The sequence below is a fragment of the Pipistrellus hanaki genome (assembly GCF_964339955.1).
Source record: "Pipistrellus hanaki genome assembly, chromosome: 1".
Lineage (NCBI taxonomy): Eukaryota > Metazoa > Chordata > Mammalia > Chiroptera > Vespertilionidae > Pipistrellus > Pipistrellus hanaki.
The window spans coordinates 5,652,306-5,672,612 of record NC_140503.1 but is presented as its reverse complement, the minus strand read 5'-3'; the positions used below and the strand labels follow the sequence as shown (position 1 = coordinate 5,672,612).

General features: G+C 58.3%; 1 protein-coding gene across 1 annotated transcript in view; it reads right to left on the bottom strand.

Moving 5' to 3' along the window:
• Window positions 1-17,464, bottom strand: part of CYP46A1 (cytochrome P450 family 46 subfamily A member 1) — a 24,634-nt gene extending 7,170 nt beyond the window's left edge. The window contains exons 1-9 of the mRNA XM_084899097.1: window positions 17,211-17,464; window positions 11,136-11,216; window positions 10,510-10,591; window positions 7,306-7,379; window positions 6,792-6,878; window positions 3,336-3,474; window positions 2,237-2,347; window positions 511-661; window positions 330-392 (exon numbers count right to left, since the gene is read on the bottom strand). Of these exons, the coding sequence (XP_084755223.1) occupies window positions 330-392; window positions 511-661; window positions 2,237-2,347; window positions 3,336-3,474; window positions 6,792-6,878; window positions 7,306-7,379; window positions 10,510-10,591; window positions 11,136-11,216; window positions 17,211-17,332 (910 nt within the window). The 5' untranslated portion in view covers window positions 17,333-17,464. The remainder of the gene's footprint in view (window positions 1-329; window positions 393-510; window positions 662-2,236; window positions 2,348-3,335; window positions 3,475-6,791; window positions 6,879-7,305; window positions 7,380-10,509; window positions 10,592-11,135; window positions 11,217-17,210) is intronic.
• Between the last annotated feature and the right edge of the window lie 2,843 nt (window positions 17,465-20,307).

Sequence of the window (20,307 nt, the reverse complement as noted above, 5' to 3'; positions counted from 1 at the left end):
TGATGTTTCTCTCTCATCAATGTTTTTAACTCTCTACCCCTCTCCCTTCCTCTCTGTAAAAAATCAATAAAATATATTTAAAAAAAAATATTTGGCTCTCCAAAGAAATTTCGATCGTTGTACTGTTGACATCTGGCTCTGTTGACTAATAAGTTTTCCGACCACTGGCCTAGGCATAGAGAGGCTTTGCTCCCCTCAGCCCAGCCCCCCAGTCCCATGGCCTGATGCTGCTCAGCCAGCCGGGAAAACCTCCCCGAGTCCGGAGTCCAGGGACCCACGTTCCCACCGTCCCTGCGGCTCGGACCCTGGGCCGCCTCGCAGCTACGCACCGGCGATGAAGAAGGTGACGAAGTTGTCCAGCAGAACCTCGTCGTCCTGGGCGCCCTCTTCGGCTGGAAGACACGGGGTTGCGGGGGGGACTCTCAGGGTCTGCCACGCTCACATGCCCCTTCCCCACACCCCGCGGACGGGCACCCTGTCAGGAGGGCCCCGCCCGCCCAGGGCGCCCACCTTTGAGGATCTGCGTGAGGATGTCGGCGGGGACCTCCTCGCCCCGCGTCAGGGCCTCCCGGCGCCGCTGCACCCAGTCCCTGCCCACCTGGCGCAGGAAGCGGACGCTCTCCCGGATCTCCCGCAGCTGCTTCCACTTCCCGGGCATGAACTGAAGGAGAGGCCGCTCAGGACGCCCGGAGCGCCCCACCTGCCCGCCTCCCCCGGCTCCCACCACCACCCACGGCAGCACCGGTCACTGGGAGGTGGGGAGAATGGAGGGCATTTCAGAGAGGACAGAGGAGCCAGGGAGAGGAGATCCAGAAGGCCGGCCAGGCCCCAGCATCCACTGGCTTCCCCTTCCCGCACCAAACCCCTAGAAGCGATGGGCGGGGGGGGGGGGGGGTGTCTGAGAGCACTCAGGGAGCCCTGAAAAGATGGGGGGCCCCCGAAGGATGGAGGCGGTCAGCACTGCCGTCATGGAGGGAGCCACAGCCGGACGCAGTGAGCGGGAATCGGCAGCCGGAAGCATGGGGTGGCGTCAGAGGGCCGCAGACTGAGGCTGTGTCTCGGGGAAAGGGAGGGGGCCCTGGGTACCCGTCTGAGAATCAACTCAAGCACCACCTTCTCCCTTCGCCCTCCTTCCAGCCTGGAACCAGGGCGCGAGAGCGGGAGCTGCAGCAGCCACCTTAGGACAATGAGGGGGTGTGCTGGGGACAGTAGAACAATAAGAAAATCCAGCCTGAGCCAGTTTGGCTCAATGGATAGAGCTGAGGACTGTAGGGTGCTGGGTTCAATTCCAGTCAAGGGCACATGTCTGGATTCAGGCTCCTTCCCTGGTTAGGGGCCTGCAAGAGGCAGCCGATCAGTGATCATCATTCATGTTTCTCTCTCTCTCTCCCTCTCCCTGCCTCTCTGAAATCAATACACATATATTTAAAAAAAAAAAAAAAAAAAAAAAAAAAAAAAAAAAAAAAAAAAGCCAAAACCGGTTTGGCTCAGTGGTAGAGCGTCAGTCTGCGGACTGAAAGGTCCCGGGTTCGATTCCGGTCAAGGGCATGTGCGTTGGTTGCGGGCACATCCCCAGAGAGGGGTGTGCAGGAGGCAGCTGGTAGATGTTTCTCTCTCATCGACATTTCTGGCTCTCTATCTCTCTCTCTTCCTCTCTGTAAAAAATCAATAAAATATATTTAAAAAAAATAAAAATAAAAAAATAATAATAAAAAGATGCCCTGGCCAACTTAGCTCAGCGGATAGCGCGTCAGCCTGTGGACTGAGGGGGTCCCAGGTTCAATTCTGGCCAAGGGGTGAGGGCTCATGCCTGGGTTGAGGGCTCAGTCCCCAGTAGGAGGTATGCAGGAGGCAGCCGATCAATGATTCTCTCTCATCATTGATGTTTCTATCTCTCTCTCCTTCTCCCTTCCTCACTGAAATCAATAAAGAAATATATATATATATTTTTTTTTTAAAGAAAGAAAATCCAGAACATCTGACATTGTGGGGCCATCCTAGCCGTCCTACAGTGCCTGTTTCAGGGGTCATTTTACAGGAGAGAAAGGTCACTGCTGATTTACATATTTGAGCCTCCACTTTAGGCAACGTGTGCAAATCCTGACCGAGTCAGGCGTCACCTTGCCTGCACAAACAGAACTCAGAGCTCATTCTGGCAGAAGCCGCAGGAGGAGTCGCCCGAGGGCGAGGAGGACACGGACGCGGGTGCTGGCCGCGGAGGGTGCCGAGGCCGTACCTTGGCCAGGGTGTTGCGGGATGCAGTGATGCCCTCCAGGATCAGCTTCACCTTCCCAGACAGCGGCCGCTGGGCGCCCAGCAGCATGCCCGTCTCCATCCCGAAGGCCGCCTGCGGAGGGAGGGAGGGCTCAGATCTCGGGGACGGGAGGACCACAGACCCAGGGTGGAGCCGGGCACCAGTCAGCGGGAGACCCAGACCCTGTGTCCAGGACAGACCTGCACCATGTCCTAGACTCCTCACAAGGCTGAGGTGACTAGACGTCCCGCTTTTGGCGGGACAGTCTGATTTTTAACAATTTGTCCGGCATCCCGGGGCATTTTAAAAGCGGGATGTCTGGTCACCTTACACAAGGAACCATAATTCCAGCCCCGGTGAAGGTGGTGAGAAACATGGCGCACAGAGTAACCACTAAACAAGCTTCCAACTCCGTCCCTGACAGTCTGCACTGCCCCTGAGACAGCCTCCCGCAGTGTCCACTCTGCACCCAGCTCCCCAGGGGGCGGCTGGACGACAAGGATGCCTCACTCCCTGTCCCTGCACTCCAGCCCTGTGGTCGGCAAACTCATCAGTCCACAGAGCCAAAGATCAACAGTACGACCACTGAAATTTCTCCTGAGAGCCAAATGTTTTAAACTTAAACCTCTTCTGACGCCACTTCTTCGAAACAGACTCGCCCAGGCCGTGGTATTTTGTGGAAGAGCCACACTCCAGGGGCCAAAGAGCTGCATGTGGCTCACGAGCCGCGGTTTGCCGACCACGATCTCAGCTGCCTGGCCTGCCTTCGCCTGGGTGTGGGGCCACGTGGTCTGCCAGGGTAGCTGAAGGGCAGGTGGGCTTTGGGCTGGGAGGTCGGCAGACCTCAGAGCCAGTCCTGCTTCTGCCCCCGACCAGCCTCGGCCAGTGCCCACCCCTCTCGGTGCCCATTCCGGAGAATGAGCTAGCGGCTCCGGTCTCTCCCGGGACCGGTTTGAATGGTGAAGGAGGAGATACAAAGCACGCGGCGCAGAGAAGGGGCCGCTGGCATGGAGGAGCAGCAGGGAGAGGCGGAGAGCAAGGAAGGGCAAGAGGGAGGGAAGAGGAACTGTCCACCCCTCACCTTGGCCAGGATGTCCATGGTGGTGCAGGTCAGCATCTCCTGCATGGACACCGGCGTCTGCCCGTCCGCCTTGGCCTCCAGGATCTCCACCAGCTGCTCTGCCTTCTCGTTGAACGTTTCCATCAGGCTGACCAGGGAGCTGGGGAGACAGCACGCGCGTCAGCGGCCCGGGGTGTTGGCTGGGAGGCCAGCCTGCAGAGCGGAAGTGGGGGCCCCTCCCGGCCTCCTGGCCTCCCTGTGCGGCTCAGCCCCCGGGCTTGGGTTCCAGTAACCACACAGGCCCTGGGGGTTCACGTTCCCCTCCGCGCAGATGCCGCCGTCCCTCTGCCAGTCCACCTGGTCCCACGGTCCTCGTTCTGCACTGGGCCCCTCCACTTTGCCCTCAGGGTGCTCTGACAGTGTAGAACCTCCACGGGGAAGGAAGGGGGAAAGACGTCTGGGGTCTTCAGAATCCATGAGTTTCCCCAGCAGCCTCTCCACTGGCACGGCCCTGCCCCTGCTGCCACCTGCAGCCTGGCTTTCCCGTCCCATCCCCTGCCCGTGAGCAACCACAGTGCCAGACCTACATGGACAGGAGTCCGCAGAGCCAGGGATCCCAACACACAGTGCCCCTGCCCGGGGACAGCCAGCTGGCCCACCCGGCAGGCCTCTGGCTTAGGAAGACTACGGAAGGATGTGCTCCAGTCTCACAAAAACGGCATCCCCGAGGGGGGGAGGGGGAGACGGCCACATGGCACATCACACATTCCTGGTTTTTCACTAACAGAAAGGGCTGCTTCTGAAATGAAAAGCGCTTCTTAATGTTAGCAATCTGGGTAGATATAAGGATGTTTTTTCTCCTATTCTTATTCTTAAACCGTATCTAGAAATGTGACGTTTCCAGATACGAAGATGTTTAAAACATGAAAAAGAAAAACATGGGAGAAGAGAAAAAGGGTCCATTATTTATTTATTTATTTTTTAATTAGGAAAGAAAATCCGCTCTTTGCCGCCCATCCACCAGGCCTGCTCCGGCTTCCCTGCTCCGCCACGGGCCCCACATCCCCCTGGGAATCCTCCTGCTACTGCTGCTCGGCCCCACCCCACGCCGGCTGCACGTCTTCTCCGCTGAGGCCCAGGCCGGACGGAAAGCACCATTCTGATGGGGCCCCTCACCTAAGACATGTGGAAGCACCCTGTCGCTCTTAGGAGGGGGCACAGATCCTCACCTGGGCCAGGAGGCAGCCTCTGTCCCCTGCCCACTGCGCCCTGAGGCACTGCCTTCCTGTGGCAACGGCCTTTTGGCTCCTCCACAGCGCAGTGCTCCTGCTGCCTCAGGGCCTTTGCACATGCTGCCCTTTCTGCCTGGAGCTCTCCTCCCTGGTGCCTTCCATCCCCAAGCCCGTCCCCACCTGAGCCGGTCCACGCTCCAGATGGACACCCAGGAGAGCGTGCTCCGGGTCCTCATTTGGATAACTAGAGGATAGTCGTGGGAGAGGAAGTCCTGGCTCTTAGGAAACACACACAGAAATATTTAAGGGGAGGGACCACACTGTCCCCAACTTACTCTCAAATGGTTTGAAAATATGCACTCTATTAAATAATGTGAATAACGCATACACACAGAGAGAACCGTACGCATGCTTATGTCTACACACAAAGAAACGACAAGCAGGTGTGATTTAAATAAAAGCAAACAGTGAATCTGGGTAAAAGTCACACAGGAGTTCCTTAGACCAGTGGTTCTCAACCTTCCTAATGCCACGACCCTTTAATGCAGCTCCTCATGTCGTGGGGACCTCCAACCATAACATTATTTTCGTTGCTACTTCATCACTGTCATTTTGCTGCTGTTATGAATCCTAATGTAAATATCAGTGTTTTCCGATGGTCTTAGGTGACCCTGCTAGTGATTCCAAACCCGTGGGTCATGACCCCTTTCACAGGGATCGCCTAAGACCGTCAGAAAACACAGATATTTACATCACAATTCATAACAGCAACAAAATGACAGTTATGAAGCAGCAACAAAAGTAATGTTATGGTTGGGGGTCACCACAGCGTGAGGAGCTGCATTAAAGGGCCGTGGCATGACGAAGGTTGAGAGCCACTGCCTTAGACGGTCTTGGCGGCTTTCCTGCAGATCTGAAGTTATATCGAAGCAAATGGTTCACCTTCCTCAAAACGCCGAACACAGGCTGGCCCCGTGGGCCAGCGGCCTCCCTCCGAGGGATTTGCCCCAGAAAAACGGACACGGACATCCACACAGAAGCGTGCACTGGCACACGCATGCTCCAGCAGCATGAGTCCCAGAAGCCGAAAAGCGGGAACGGCCCAATGTCCGTCAGCTGATGCGGGGGTGGAGCCAGCGGGGTCCATCGCGGCAGGGGACCGGCCCTTGGCAATGGAAAGGAACGCTCTGGGGCATTCTGGGGTGTGAAGGGACCTCGTGATGCTGCGTGAGAGACGCCGGGCACAGAGACCGCACGTGTGAGCCCGTCCATAGGAGGAGTGCAGACTATGGAAATCCAGACAGAGGGCAGCAGAGGGGTTGCGGGAGCTGCGGGCACAGAGGGGGAATGGGGGTGGCTGCTCGGGGGCAATGGGTGACAAACATGTCCTGAACTTGACCATGATGATGGCCGCACAGGTTCTGGATACACTAAAAACCACTGATTGCACCCTGTAGACGGTGGATTGTAGGGTGTGTGAATTGTATCTGAAGGTGAGTGACTTAAAAAAATAAAATGTTACCCCAAAATGAAAACTGTAACAACATAAAGAGCCCAGATGAGGGTGATGAGGCCTGCGCCGGGGAGCTCCTGGGGGAGAGGGACCCCACACGTCTAGACGTCCTTGTCACAGCCCTGTTATCCGCAAACCAACAGGGACCTCTCTCCGCCTCGCGCCCCATGGGCCGGCCTCTGCCCTCTTCCTCCTTCCTCCGTCCCTTCTGCCCCCTTCCCCCACCCAGCACCCAGCACCACCCTGCCCCCCAGCACCCGGCACCACCCCGCCCAGCACCCGGCACCGCCCCGCCCAGCACCGCTCTGCCCAGCACCCAGCACCGCCCTGCCCAGCACCCAGCACCGCCCCGCCCAACACCGCTCTGCCCAGCACCCAGCACCACTCTGCCCAGCACCCAGCACCGCCCCGCTCAGCACCGCTCTGCCCAGCACCCAGCACCACTCTGCCCAGCACCCAGCACCGCCCCGCCCAGCACCGCTCTGCCCAGCACCCAGCACCACTCTGCCCAGCACCCAGCACCGCCCCGCTCAGCACCGCTCTGCCCAGCACCCAGCACCGCTCTGCCCAGCACCCAGCACCACCCCGCCCAGCACCCGGCACCACCCCCCCAGCACCCGGCACCGCCCTGCCTCACCCAGCACCGGGCACCGCCCCACCCAGCACCACCCCCCCAGCACCCGGCACCGCCCCGCCCCACCAGCACCCACGCTGCCCGGCGGGCGCTCTCACCTGCGGCTGAAGGCCAGGTCCATGACCCTCCGCTGCTTGTGCCAGCGCTCGTAGTCACACTCGGACACCAGGCCTTGGCCAAACAGCCTGCGGGGCACAGACACCGGGTGAGAGCAGGCTGGGGGCGCGGGGCCAGGGGGCGCCTTTGCGGGACGGCAGTGCTGCGGGAGTGGACAGCTGGCGCCACACCACGCTGCGGGTGCACCTGATGCACCGGACGGTGCCCCAAGGAGGCGAACAGGGCGGGTTTTATGTGGGTGAATGTAACCCCTTAAAAGACACGTAAACACGAAAGAAACGAGGCGAACATGTGCCCCAACCTCAGCGGCCCCCACGCTCCCACCTGCCATGGAGGGGAGAGAGGAAACGGGAGGTGCCTGTGGGAGAGCGGTGGCCACCGGGCCTGGGGCACGTGCTGTGGCCTGGCCACCAGGAGCTCGGCCCCTAAGGCCATCCCAAGGCTCTGGGGCCCATGGCCTCCCCCAGGCCCCCCCCCCCACCCCCCACGCCGTACCTCTCACCAAACACCGTCTGGATGGCGTGGTACATCTTGGAGTCCTTATTGTACTTGGTGGACATCAGGAATTTCTAAACATCCCAGAAAACCAATGTCAGCGGGGGCACCCGAGAGAGGGCCTCGGCTGTTTTGATTCTGTGACATCCCGCCCCCCTGCTTGAGGAATAAATTGGTTCCACATGGCAGGAATGAGCAGGCGCTCTGTCCACGCCAGGTGCACATCGGCACCTGGAGGCCATCCAATGCCCAGCCAACCCTACCATGTGGGTGGTGCTGCTGCGCTCATGTGCGTCGGATGGAGAAACCTGGGGTTTAAAACTGGCCCGAGATCACACGCGTGGTAAATGGCCATGGGCTCCGGATCCGGACGATTGGCTGCGGGGGAGGGCGAGATGACCTTGCTCCCGGGGAAAAGTGAATATCAAGTCCTTTGGTTGATCTCCTTTCGCCCACCCTCCCCTAGCTTCTCCCTGAGGTCTGGCAGTCTGATCGATGCTTCTCTGCCTCTGGGTCTGTCCCTGTATATCCGTTTATATCAACCGAAGGACTTGTATGCATGAAAATAAGCCTAACCAATGGACATGAACACTAGGGGGGTGAGGACATGAGGGGGGCGGTTAGAGGGTTAATGGAAGGATGAGGACACATATGTAATACCTTGATCAATAAGGACGTTTTAAAAAGTGAATGTTACACTATCTGGTAAACATTAAAAAGATAATAATGTTATCTGGCTGGTTTGGCTCAGTGGATAGAGCATCAGCCCTTGGACTGAAGGGTCAGGGGTTCGATTCTAGTCAAGGGCTCATACCTTGGTTCCGGGTTCCCGGCCAGGAGGCAACGAATCAATGTGTCTTTCTCATATTGCTGTTTCTCTCTGTCCCTCTCTCTCTCCCTTCCACTCTCTCTAAAAATCAATGGAAAAAATATCCTCAGGTGAAAATGAACAACAACAAAAAAGGTACATAATATTGCGGACAACTTTATACCAATAGTTTCAACAACTTAAAAGAAATAGACAAATTCCTTGAAAGACACCAGACTAAGAAAAAACAATTGAAAATCTGGATAGTCATATAGCAATGAAAGAAATTGAATGTATAATTAAGACAAAATAACACTTCTCAAAAAAAAAAAAAAAAAAAAAAGAAAGCCAGGCCCTGTAGCTTCACCAGCAAATCCTAGCAAACATTAAAGGAAGAAATAGCACCACTGACACCAGCTCCTTCAGAAGAAGAAAAAAGTGCAAAGGGAACATTTCCTAGCTCATCTTACGAGGCCGATTAAACTGATATCAAAACCAGACAGAAATCTTAGAAGAAAAGAATTAAGATAGAAACAAGCATTCTTGATGAAAGATGAGCAAATTGTACCATGACCAGGAATTCAGGATTGGCTTAACACTTGACGGTTGACCGACGTATGTCATCATATTAATATGTATCTTTCAACTTCTTTCCTCATTGGGCATCACGAAGGCTTTTGTGTATGGCTGCTGGTAGTATGCTTTTAAACGTCTTAAACTATGTCTGTGTTTGAAGTTAAACTTTTTAAAATAAAGTTATTTTTGCCCAGCCAGCACAGCTCAGGGGTTGAGCATCGACCTATGAACCAGGAGGTCATGGTTCAATTCCCGGACAGGGCACATGTCTAAATTGTGGGCTTGATCCCCAGTGTGGGGTGTGCGGAGGCAGCCGATCAAAGACGCTCTCTTTTTCTCCCTTCCTCTCTGAAATCAATAAAGATATATCTTTTAAAGTTATTTTTATCGTCTTGTTGGAGGCACTATAATAGGTCAGCCTGTCTCCTGATCTGAACCCTCAGCCGTTTTTATCCCTCTTTGTGTCACCAGCCCCGCTCCATGCAGAGAATCACCCGCACGTCACCAGCGTGAACAACAGCACCATCACTTATTGAGCAATTGCTGGGGCCGGGCACAGACCAGATAACTTATATACATCATGTCAGTCCCATTCCCACAGCCCCTGGGAGAGAGGCAGCGTCCCTGAGCTACAGACAAGGAAACGGAGGCCCAGAGCGAGACAGCAACCTGTCCGGTCCCACAGCCGTTTGGTGGCAGAGCCCAGGTTTGAGCCCAGTTCTGCCAACTCCCAAGCAGATGACCTGATGGCAACCTTTACAAATACCTGCAGAGCAGACACCATCCTGCACACATTACAGACCTCCCAATGCCCCTGTGTCCATGTCTCCGTCTCTAAAATGGGGACTAATAAGAGTTCCTACCCCTATGAGATCTAATCTCTATATATAAAAAGCCAGCAACCAGAATGCCGGAAGGACCCGTCCAGTCACTACGATGCCCACTGCGGCCAGAGAACCAGCCCGATCAGGAGGCAGGGCTGGCTGGCCAACCTCCTACAGCCCCTCCCCCGGGCTGGCCCTGCCCCCGATGGGCCCCCACCACCCCATCAGCCAGTGGCCACGCCCCCCAGCCAGCTCCGCCCTCATTGGCTCTTCCACTCCAATCAGGGGCAGGGCCGACTGGCCAATGACCCATGGCCCCTCCCCCAGCCTGGCCACACACCCAATCAGCCCCCCACCCCAATCTGGGTGGGGCCTATTGGCCAATTGCCCACAGCCCCTACCCTGAGCCAGCCCAGCCCTGATTGGACACCGAATGGGGTAGACTGGCCCGCCAACCTCCCACTGTCTCCTCCTCCCCACAGGCTGGGGCCCCAGTCTGCTGATTGGAGCTGGGCTGGCCGGACCTCACCTGTGCACGAATTTGTGCACTGGGCCTCTATGGGGTAATAACTGGGAAGTACCTAGGAAAGCACATGGCCCACAGCAAACACAGTTAAGTATTCTTTGACCCTTGATTGCTAAATAAATCGATCAATATTTAATTTGCATCACAGCCCTGAGAGAGAGGGGGGGGGGGCGGTCAGTTATATTCTCACCTCACCCACGAAGGCACTGGGGCTGAGAGGTGAACTAACCAAACGTGTGTACACCAAACGGGCCCCACGGCCAAGTCCCCTCACTGCCCACGGCCCCGCCCTCAGGAGCCCGCCATGCAGCGGGGGATCAGCAAGAAGCCGTTGCCTTTGGGTCCTCGGGAACCCAGCCCCAGTGTGTGTGACTCCGGAACGTTCCTCCCATCGTCCCCAGGGCCAAGGTTCACGCACGCAGCCACGGGCGGGGGAGGCCCCTCCCCACGGACGCCACTCTGCTGCCTACCTTGACCGACTCGGGGCTCGTGACGATGACCGAGGTTTTGTGGAAGACGTTGACCCGCACCACAGGCCCATACTTCTTAGCCCTGAAACCAAAGTGACCCGCAGGAGGCTGTCACCGACCGGAGAGTGACTCTCACCGCCCAGGCCCGGCGGGAGGAACAGTGTCCCCTCCCAGGAGGGGGCTCCCGTGGGCGTGGGGCCCAGGCTCTGTCCTGGGGCTGACTCACTGCTGAGTCCCATCTCCCAGTGGGTCTCAGTTTCCACACCCATGAAATGGGCTTGCTACACTCCTTTGCCCCAGAGGTTGTACGGGGAATCAAGCATATCAGGTCTCCGAAAATGCTTTGAAAAGTATAAAACACCCCCCCGCCCCAAACAATGACTCTTATCCAGTCATGCCCCGCACCCAGGTTATGGATGGGGAAACTGAGGCTCAGAGAGGTTCCGGTGGCTGGTCTAAGGCCATGGGATTGCCTTTCCAGCCAGCCTGGTGTGCCTCTCCGCTCAGGGAGGACCTGCGATGGTGGAAGTGGCCTGGCGGGGAGCAGGGAGTGTGTGTGCTGGGCTGGGCGGGCCCCACGGGACCGGGGCTGGAATGAGGGCGCTGGGTGACGAGGTGGGACCCACCAGTCCAGAAACACGTCCTGGAGCACACGGCCGCAAGCCTCGTCCTTCCTCCAAAAGTAGGGCAGGTGTCCTAGGAGAAAACTGGGAGAAAGGAGAAACGTTATGACCCCCGGAAGTCACTGCTGGAGAGTGCTCCCTCACCCACAGGGCCCCGCGAGGTCGGCGCTGTTAGACCCACTGTGTGGATGGGAGGACTGAGGCCTGGCCGGGAGTCCCCAGCAGGAGGCCGGCCTGAGTCTGACCGGCTCCAGAGGCCTCCCCGGGGGGGTGATGGAGAGAAATGAAGCCGTCTCCCCGGGGCGGTCAGGGCGGGCAGGCAGTGACACCGTGTGGCATCACCGTGAGACGTGCATCGAGCACTTCCCGTATGTACGCTGGGTGCTATGCTCAGCCTCACCCCGTCGGACTGGCCCGCACCCCCTGGAGGTCCCCTGCTCACAGCGGTGTGGCTGGCACCAGGGCTCCCCAGCGTCCTTACCACCAGGGGATGGGCGGGTCACCCTAAGCCTGCACGGTGATCACCCAATCGCAGGCAAGCCTTTTGGTGTCACCGGGAGGCCCGTTCCGAGGGACTCATGGCCTCCTGCCGCTGCTAGGACCCTTCTCCAGGCAGGCTCACTGACTACCGCATCCAGACAACAGAGCTGCGATTGGGGTTTCTGGGTCCGGGACCTCCTCCCGGGGGAGACAGGAGACACGCAAACATGGACGTAAACAGGAATTCAGAGAGCGATGGGGGAAAATCCCAGCGGGGGGAAAGAGATGTGGGGTGGCCATTTTACATAGGCAAGTGGGAGACCATTCGTCCAGGAAGGTGTCATGCGAGCTATAAGAAGTAAGGGACGGCCGAAACCGGTTTGGCTCAGTGGACAGAGCACCGACCTGTGGACTGAAGGGTCCCAGGTTCCATTCTGGTCAAGGGCATGTACCTTGGTTGTGGGCACATCCCCAGTAGGGGGTGTGCAGGAGGCAGCTGATTGATGTTTTTCTCCCATCGATGTTTCTAACTCTCTATCCCTCTCTCTTCCTTGCTGTGAAAAATCAATAAAATATATTAAGAAGAAGAAGAAGAATGAAGGGACTGAGCCGAGCAGGTATCTGGGGGAAGAGCATCGGAGGCAGAGGAGTGGCAGGTGCAAAGGCCCTGAGGTGGAAGTGCACTTGGTATGTCCACGGAAGGCAGTGTGGCTAGAGCAGGGAGCATGGGGAGCCGAGATCCAGGGCGGGGCCACAAGGTGGGGGGGCTCTGGACGGCCTGTGGGCTGCTGTCTGCACTTGGGCTTTGCCCTCAGTGAGGGCTTTTGAGCAAAGCACAGGCGGCACCTGGGTGTTAAATGCTTTGTGTGGGAGTGAAGGGGCAAGGAGGGCTCAGGGCGGGCGGCAGGGGCCCCGGTAAAGGGCTGTGAGAGGGGATGAAGGCTCAGTCCGGTGGAGGTGAGAACAAAGGTGGAGCCAGGAGCCCAACCACGTGGGTGCGCTGAGTGACAGGTGTTAGGGGGGACCCTGGGCCACTGGGAGGCGGGGGAGCTGCACCCACAGAGGGGAGCCCCCGGCCGGCCGTGGGGTACAGGCGTGCAGGCTTCCGAAGGCCAAGCCCCTGGCTCTGGGGCCTGCCTGCAGGAGGGGTAGGCGGAAGCGCCTGCTCACACCCCCTGAGCAGCCTCCGCCCCGGGGGCCCTGCCCCTCCACCTGGGGGCAGCGCTGGGTCCCAGGCTCCCAGGGGGCTGCACTGGCTTTCACCCAGAGCCCCGAGGACAGGCAGCGAAGGGACAGCCTGCTTGGGGGAGAAGGGGGACTGCGCAGGAGGCACAGGAGAGCCGGAGCGAAGGGCCGGGTCCTTTGAAGGGAAGGGAGCCTCAGGCCGGAGGGAGGCATCCGTCCGCCCCAGACTGTGGGGCGGCCAGGCTGGCTAGGACCATGAAGGGGCGCCATGGAGGCCACTGGGACCTTGACCGAAGCAGGTGGGGCGGAGAGGTGGGCCCAGAGCCTATGGGGTGGTGGGTTCAAGAGAGAGCAGGGGGGAACCACGGGGCCCCGGAGACAGGCAGGCTGCTCAGCAGGCTGCAGCGGGGGTGCAGGCGCGGGGCGGCTGCAGGAGGCGGTGAGAGTGGGAAGCACGGGGCTGGGTTTTAGCAGCACATTATATAAAAATGGGGAGGATGCAGAGGAGAAGGAGGCTGGTGGCGCAGGGGAGGGGCGGTGGGGGCAGAGCTGCTGAGCAGCAAGAGCCGCTGGCCTTGGCCAGGGGCCCCGGGTCCCAGCGGGAAGGGGAGGGCGAGAGGACTGCTGTGGGCAGAGGGGTGGCTGTGGCGGCAGAGCCCTGAAAAGAAGTTCTCTCCGTGGCGGCTCCATTTGCTCCGGGAAGTGGGAGGCAAGAAGAAAGGCTGAGGGTGCGGGCGGAGGGGCAGAGGGGCGTGCGGGGACTGCAGAGCGGCAGGAGGCTGCAGGCAGGCAGGCAGCAGGCCCCCCCCCCCGGGGGGAAGGGAGGGGGAGCTGAGGGCCCCCACTCCCCCCCCCCCCCCGCCACTCCAAAGTGAGGACTTGACCTTATCCCGCTCCACCTGCAGAAAGGGGCACCGGACACCACGCACCGCTGGCTCTTTCCAGAATTATCTCATGTCCAAGGTCACGCCCCAGAGCCGCTCCTTTTCAGGAAAGCGTTCTGTCTGGAGTGAGAACAGCCTGTACCTCCTCACGCTTGCTCCCAGGCTACTCTGAGATCCTGCGCCCTAACCACTGGGGTCTATGGCCCCTGAGGAGAAAGGCGAGGGACACCTTGAGAAAGTCAGGGGCACAGAATGACCACCTCCACTGCCAGGCAAGAAAGGGAACTAAAGCCAGTCCCCTCCAGCTCCTGCAGGGGGCGCTGGGGAGGCAAAGGCAGGGCAGGGAGATGGGTTAGAAATGAGTAGGTAAGGCACCAGAGGGTGAGGGGATGGTAGAACCCTGGGACGGGGAGGGGCAGCAGCAGCCCCCCTGGCATGCCCTGTGGTGGACTGAGAGTGGCAGGGCAGCCCGGGAGAGAGGAGAGGGCAAAATCCCCCTCCTGGCTGGTCCCCGGGCACCCAGCTCCCTAAAACACGGCGGCGGCACAGTGGGAAGCAAGGTTTCCTGTGGGCAGAGAATCGGGGGACAGTCACTGGAGCAGAGGCCACCCGGAGAGCCCCTGGGAGAGCACCCAGAGGGAGGCAGGACAGGCCGCCTTCTAGGAGTGAGGGTGAGGAGGGGCCGTGGGGGTGCCTGTGCCAGAAGGACGGGGGGGCCAGCTGGGCACCCGGAGTCCAGCAGTGGGTCTCCACCATCACCAGGAAGCACCCGGCCCCTCGATGAACAGCCCCTACCCCCAGCAACTTTGCAAGTGGGAGTGGAAGGAGAGAGCCAGAATCGCCCGGGAGTCCAGCTTGAAGAACTTATGGCAAAAGAAATAAAACACGGGGATAGTGAGACTTTTCATTGTCAAGTTCATACGCCCCCTCCCCCATGCTACCAGGAGAGTCGGGGCTGAGGAGTCTAGAGCAGTGACAGAAATCAAGACGCTAAAAGTGTTTGTGTGGGATCTGAACACAGAGCCTGAGTTTCCAGCCACCGTGGATTGGTGTGCAGTAGGAGGGGCGCTCAGGGAGGGCAGCCTGGAGGAGGGGGCATCGTGGCGGCTCCTGCAGAACAAGGAGGATAAAGGGTTGGTGTCCAGGAGCCCAGCAGCTGCCTCTTTGCAGGGTAGAGCCGTCCTTGCCTGCCAGCTGGCCAGACTCAGAGGCATCGAGGGGCAATTACCACCCTTGGAGACTCAACACGTTGGTTTCTTGCCAACCACGGGACTGCCAGTCACGGGCTAGGGATCCCGGCTTTGGGTGCCAAAGCACTTGATTTGTGCTAGAAGAGGTTTCAGAACTTTCACTTAGTGCAGTCTTATATTTGATCACCAACCCACTTTTAATCCAAAATCTCTTGCCTATAGCCCTATGTGGCTCACCTCCTTAGAACACAGAGCCCAACCATAATTCCATCCCGCTTCCTCCCACTCCTCTGCCCAATCCTCCCCCTCCCCCCAATCACACACAACTGTAAGATTTGGGGGGAGAATTCAGATCTAAAAAGAAAAGAGTTGGGGACACAAGCTTACTCCACGGTGGCCCTTGGAAACATGCTAAGGGCAAGAAGCCAGACACCAAAGGCCACGTAGCGTGTGATCCCATTTACATGCAATGCCCAGAACAAGCAACCTGTCGAGACAGAACGCAGATGCGTGGTTACCTAGCGCTGGGGATCAGGATGAGATGAGGGACAGCTCATTGGTGTGGGGTTTCTTTTAGGTCCGATGACACATTGGTGCTGAGGGTACAGTTTAGAAGGGCAAATTCTATGGCATGCAGAATTTTATTTTTAAAATGCAATGATGATGGGGGGCGGGGGGGGGGGGATGTGGGAAGAGGAGCAGAGAGAGACTTGACTTAAGAGACTAACCGGGTCTTCAATGCTGGAAGCACTTGGGTTCCAGAGAAAGCCAGCCGTCATGAGATGGATCAGAACAAATGATTTGAAAACTTGCCAGGGGATCGAGCCCCTGACAGAACTCTCAGGGGATCTCCACCAGCCACCCTGAATCAGTCGTTTATCAAGTGCCTACTATGCGCACACCAGACACTGCTGTGCTAGGTGCGGGGCACACAGCAGCAAACGAGACAGACACAGGCCCCTGGGAGAGACGGACACTTAAGAGGTTGCGCCAATACTTAATCACCCAATCACCATGAGGGCCACTGGGCGTGTATAAAATGGATAGGATATACTTAAGCACAGAAGCAGGCGAGGCCTCCCTGAGGAGTTAGTATTGAAGTCAAGTCTGGAGAGTTGGGAAGCAACATGGAATGGAAGACGGAGCTGCTACAGAAGAGGGAGAGGGTCGGGAAGACCCCAGGTGGGAGAGGGAGGCTGTGAGGACAGAGCCAGCGGGGAGAGACACACCAGCCACAGAGATCTCTCCCCACACCCACCACCCAACAGGAATTCCGGCTGCTAACACCAGGATCTGGCTTGTGCCGGAAGTGGGTGCCTTCCAGAATGTTCAGATCCTGAGGTTTTAAAAAGCGTGTCTAATACTGTTGTTTAGTCATTCATTCAACAAATATTTATTGAGGGTCCCTGTGCGCCGGGCGCTGGGGATACACCAGCAACACAGCATCCTGCCCTCCCTGGCTCACATTCTAAAGGGGAAGACAGTCAACAGGTGAGCAGTCAACAGGTGAGCAGAAGGTAACTTCTCCGAACGCCCCGTTAGGAGCCCGGGGCCAGAGCGCTTTAAACAGAGCGGACGGGGAACTAGCAAGAAGGGATCCATCCGCTGGGGACTGGGGGTGCGGGCTGCCTGGGGGAAGAGAGAGAACCCCACAGGCAGGTTCTGACAGCTCAGCGGGGGCCTTGCTGGCTAGGGGCAGGCTTCATTGAGAATGAAGACTCCACATGTGATTTAAGCTTCAGAAAGTAAGCTTCTTGTGGGGGGAGGCTAGCTGGGGGGATGGGGGCAAGCGGGGGGGCGGCCAAGGATGGGGTGGAAGTACCAAGGAGAAGACGAACAGGACATACCAGGACAGAAACACGAAAGCGAATGTGACCAAAGTAGCAGTGTGTTCCGATCCCGTTTGGCCAAGTCGCCAAAGTGAAGAGCGCTCCCGTGAGCGCCCGGCGGATCTGGGCTGCCATCGAGGCTTAAGCTCATCGGCGGTGTGACCTTGGCAGGTGACTCTGCCTCCGCGCGCCTCAGTCTCCTGGTCTGCACGATGGGATGACCGCAGCGCCTGCCTAACGGGGCTGCCGCTGCCATCGCGCTCGCTCGCGGGGCCCAGCCGAGCCCGGTGGTCGCCGAGCAGCTGCGGCGGCGGCGACGGTGAGTAATTCGTTACTAAGAATAGTGAGCGCCCCTCTCCCCGCCGCCGCCGCATCCAAGCCGCCGCCGCCGCCGCGCGCCAAGCGAGGCTGACCCTTAGCCTCGGCTCCGATCCCGGCTCGGATGCGGTCCCCCGACCCCCTGTCCGAGCGCCCCTTCCAGGCCCCCGCCCCCACCTCCCTCCCGCTCACCTGGGCCGCGGCGGCCCGGGGATGTGCTCGTAGCGGCTGCGAGCGCGGTGCACGAAGGTGCAGCAGAGGCCGAAGGCGACCAGGACGGCGCTGCCGAGCAGCAGCAGCAGCCCGGGGCTCATGGCTCCCGGGCAGGCCAGGCCAGGGTCAAGGCCGGGCACGGAGGGGGCGGGAGGCCGCGCGAGCCGACTCAGCTGTCAGCGCCAGCGCCGCCTCGGCCCCAGGCCCGGCGCGACCTAGCGCCGCCCCCGCCGCTCGGCTCCGCCCCCGCCGGCCCCGCCCACTCCCGGAGCGCTGGGTCCTCACCAACCACGTCTCCGATTCCAGCTCCGCTCGCGGGGCCAGCCCCCGTTCTGCCCCGCCCCTCCTCAAGCTCCGCCCCCCAGTCTTAATAAAAGCCCAGGAGAGGCCCCGCCCACAACATGTGGTCTTCGCCAATCACAACTCCGCTTCTGGCTCAGACCGCAGGCCCCGCCCCTCCCCGCCTCTCCAGGCCCCGCCCTCAGCCCGCAAGCGCTACTCCGACAGAAGCTCCGCCCACAACGCGTTGTCCCTGGCAACCTGGTTCCTCCTAACTTGCCATCCGAGGGGCTCTAACTCCTGCTGGCTGGCTCAGCTTTCTTGGGCGTCTCCAAATAGCATTTCTCCGCGTGAGCGGTCCCAGGTTCCTTCATTTTCCCCCTAAAACCTTCCTGGAAACCCAGCCCAGTGTCCAAATCTCTGCATTACACCAACTGTTCCCAGCCCTCTCCCTGGAAACCCCAGCCCCCAAAGCTGGTTTCCCCTGCCCGGCCTGTCCAGGGTGAGCGCCCTGGGTCTCCCCGCCGGGCTCATGGGACAAGGGACCAGCACCCCGGGGACACAGGGAGGCCTGTGTCTGCTAAGGAAGAGCTCACGAGGCTGCTCTCCAGGAATCCCGGGCGCTTCTGGAACCTCCCGGATCCAAGGAAGCCGCGTCGGAGGCATTGACGCCGGTCCCAAGGAGCTGGAGTCGGAGCGGCTGAAATCTGGGTACGGAACGTCGGTGTGGCCAAAGGGTACTCTTGAGCCATAATGACCAAGACTTCTCTCCCTTTTATAACCTGCTTCTCCGCATCCATATGTCCGGAGAGGACAGAAGAGGCCAGCTCTGAGCTTGTTCGTTCCCAATTCTACACTCAGAGGCCCCCCAGAAAGAAAGCATTGGGTGGGAAGGGCAGGTGTGCCCACCCCTAGTCCAGATAAAGATCCCCGGTTTGGTGAGGGGGCCTCCCCAAGACAAATGCTGCTGGGTTTCTGAGGAGAGAACATGTCCCCTGCCCACGCGTGGACCAGTCCAGGGCATGTTTGGGGACTGGAAAACAGAAAAGGTACAGCCAAGGACAGCCCCCGTTAGGAATACGACTGTCAGGGGTGTAGGAGCTGCGGGGTGACAGACAGCGCCAAGCTTTAGATCTGGGCCCAGCTCCTAAGAAACAGGATTTCTGCCCAGGACCACAGCTAGGGCATCCTTCCTGGGGCGGGGAACAGGAGCGACCTCTCCGTAGGGCCAGCAGATGGCGCGCCCCCGTGTGGCGGTGAGCAGCAGCCGCAGGCGCATACAGGAGATCTCAGGCTGCCCAGGCTGTGGAGAGGTCACAGCCCAGAAAGGCTGCAGGGGTTGGAGGCATTTGAAGGGATGACCCCGAACAATTGTTCTGTGAGGGCAAGGAGGGCAGGGCCAGGTCCTGAACTGTTGAGGCCACAGTCTGGGTCCCACATGAAGCAGGCATGGAGCAGCCTCAGGGTACAAGTGGGAGTGGGAGTCTGTACAGCCAGATCCAATGAGATGAGTGGGTGTTCCTTAATATTCTCTGCTGCATAGGTCAGCACCAGTGACTTCTGGGTCCATGTGACCGTGGCTCAAGCTGGCATCTTTGTCAACAGAGCACTCCTGTCCCTGCTGGGGGGAGTCAAGGCCTCCCCCTAACCACCTCATCCTCATCCTCATCTCATCCTCATCCACATCCTCATCCTCTTCCTCTTCCTCAACCTCTCAGCTCTCCTGTGATTCGGTGGGGAATAATGAGCCCGCTGGCAGCACAGGGAGCTACCAGAAGAGGGCGCCACTGGGAAGCACGTGGCCAATCACCTGGCTCTCCTGCTGGTCACCTCTCCCCCATTCCCCTCCTCTAGAGCGGTGAGGAACCGCCCTAGCCCTCCAGGAAATCATTCGGTCACACATGACTATCAAGCACTCGAAGCATAAGCAGCCCAAACTGAGATGGGCTGTGTGTGTGAAATACACAACGGATCCCATCAATTTAATACAAAAGAGCTCTAAATCTCATTGATATGTTTATATTGATTACCTATTAAAATGACAATTTCTGAGTATGTTGGGTGAAATGAAATGACTATTAAAATTCATGTCACCTGTTTTTCACTCTTATCATAGGGCTACCAGAAAACCTGGAATTGCCCACGTGGCTCACATCACATTTCTGCTGGACAGCAGTGGCACCGGTGATGGTTCTCACAGTGTGGCCCCGGTGCATCAGCATCACCCAGTGTCACAATGCAAATGCTCTGCCCCACCAACACTGACAGGGTCAAAACCTCTGCTAGGACTTGGCAACTTGTGTTTTAGCCAGCCCTGCAGGTGATTCTGCTTAAATTTGAGAATCACCAATTTGACCCAATGACCCCACTTCTAGGAATATGTCCTAAGAACCCCGAACACCAAGCAGAAAGAATGTATGCACCCCTACGTTCATAGCAGCACAATTTACAACAGCTAAGATCTGGAAACGGCCCAAGCGCCCATCAGGAGATGAGTGCATAAGAAAGCAGTGGTACATTTAGGCCGTGGAATACTATGCAGCTATAAACAAGAAGGAACTCTTACCCTTTGAGACAGCGTGGAGGAACCTGGGGAGTATCATGCTAAGTGGAATACGTCAGTCGGAGAAAGACAAGTATCCCATGATTGCACTCACATGTGGAATCTAAGTAACAAAGTAAACTGATGAACCAAGTGGATCCAGAGACATGGAAGCAAGGAACAGAGTGAAGAACCTCAGAGGGAAGGGGGGGGAGGGTGGAGAGTGGATGGGTGGGAGGTAATCAACCAAACATC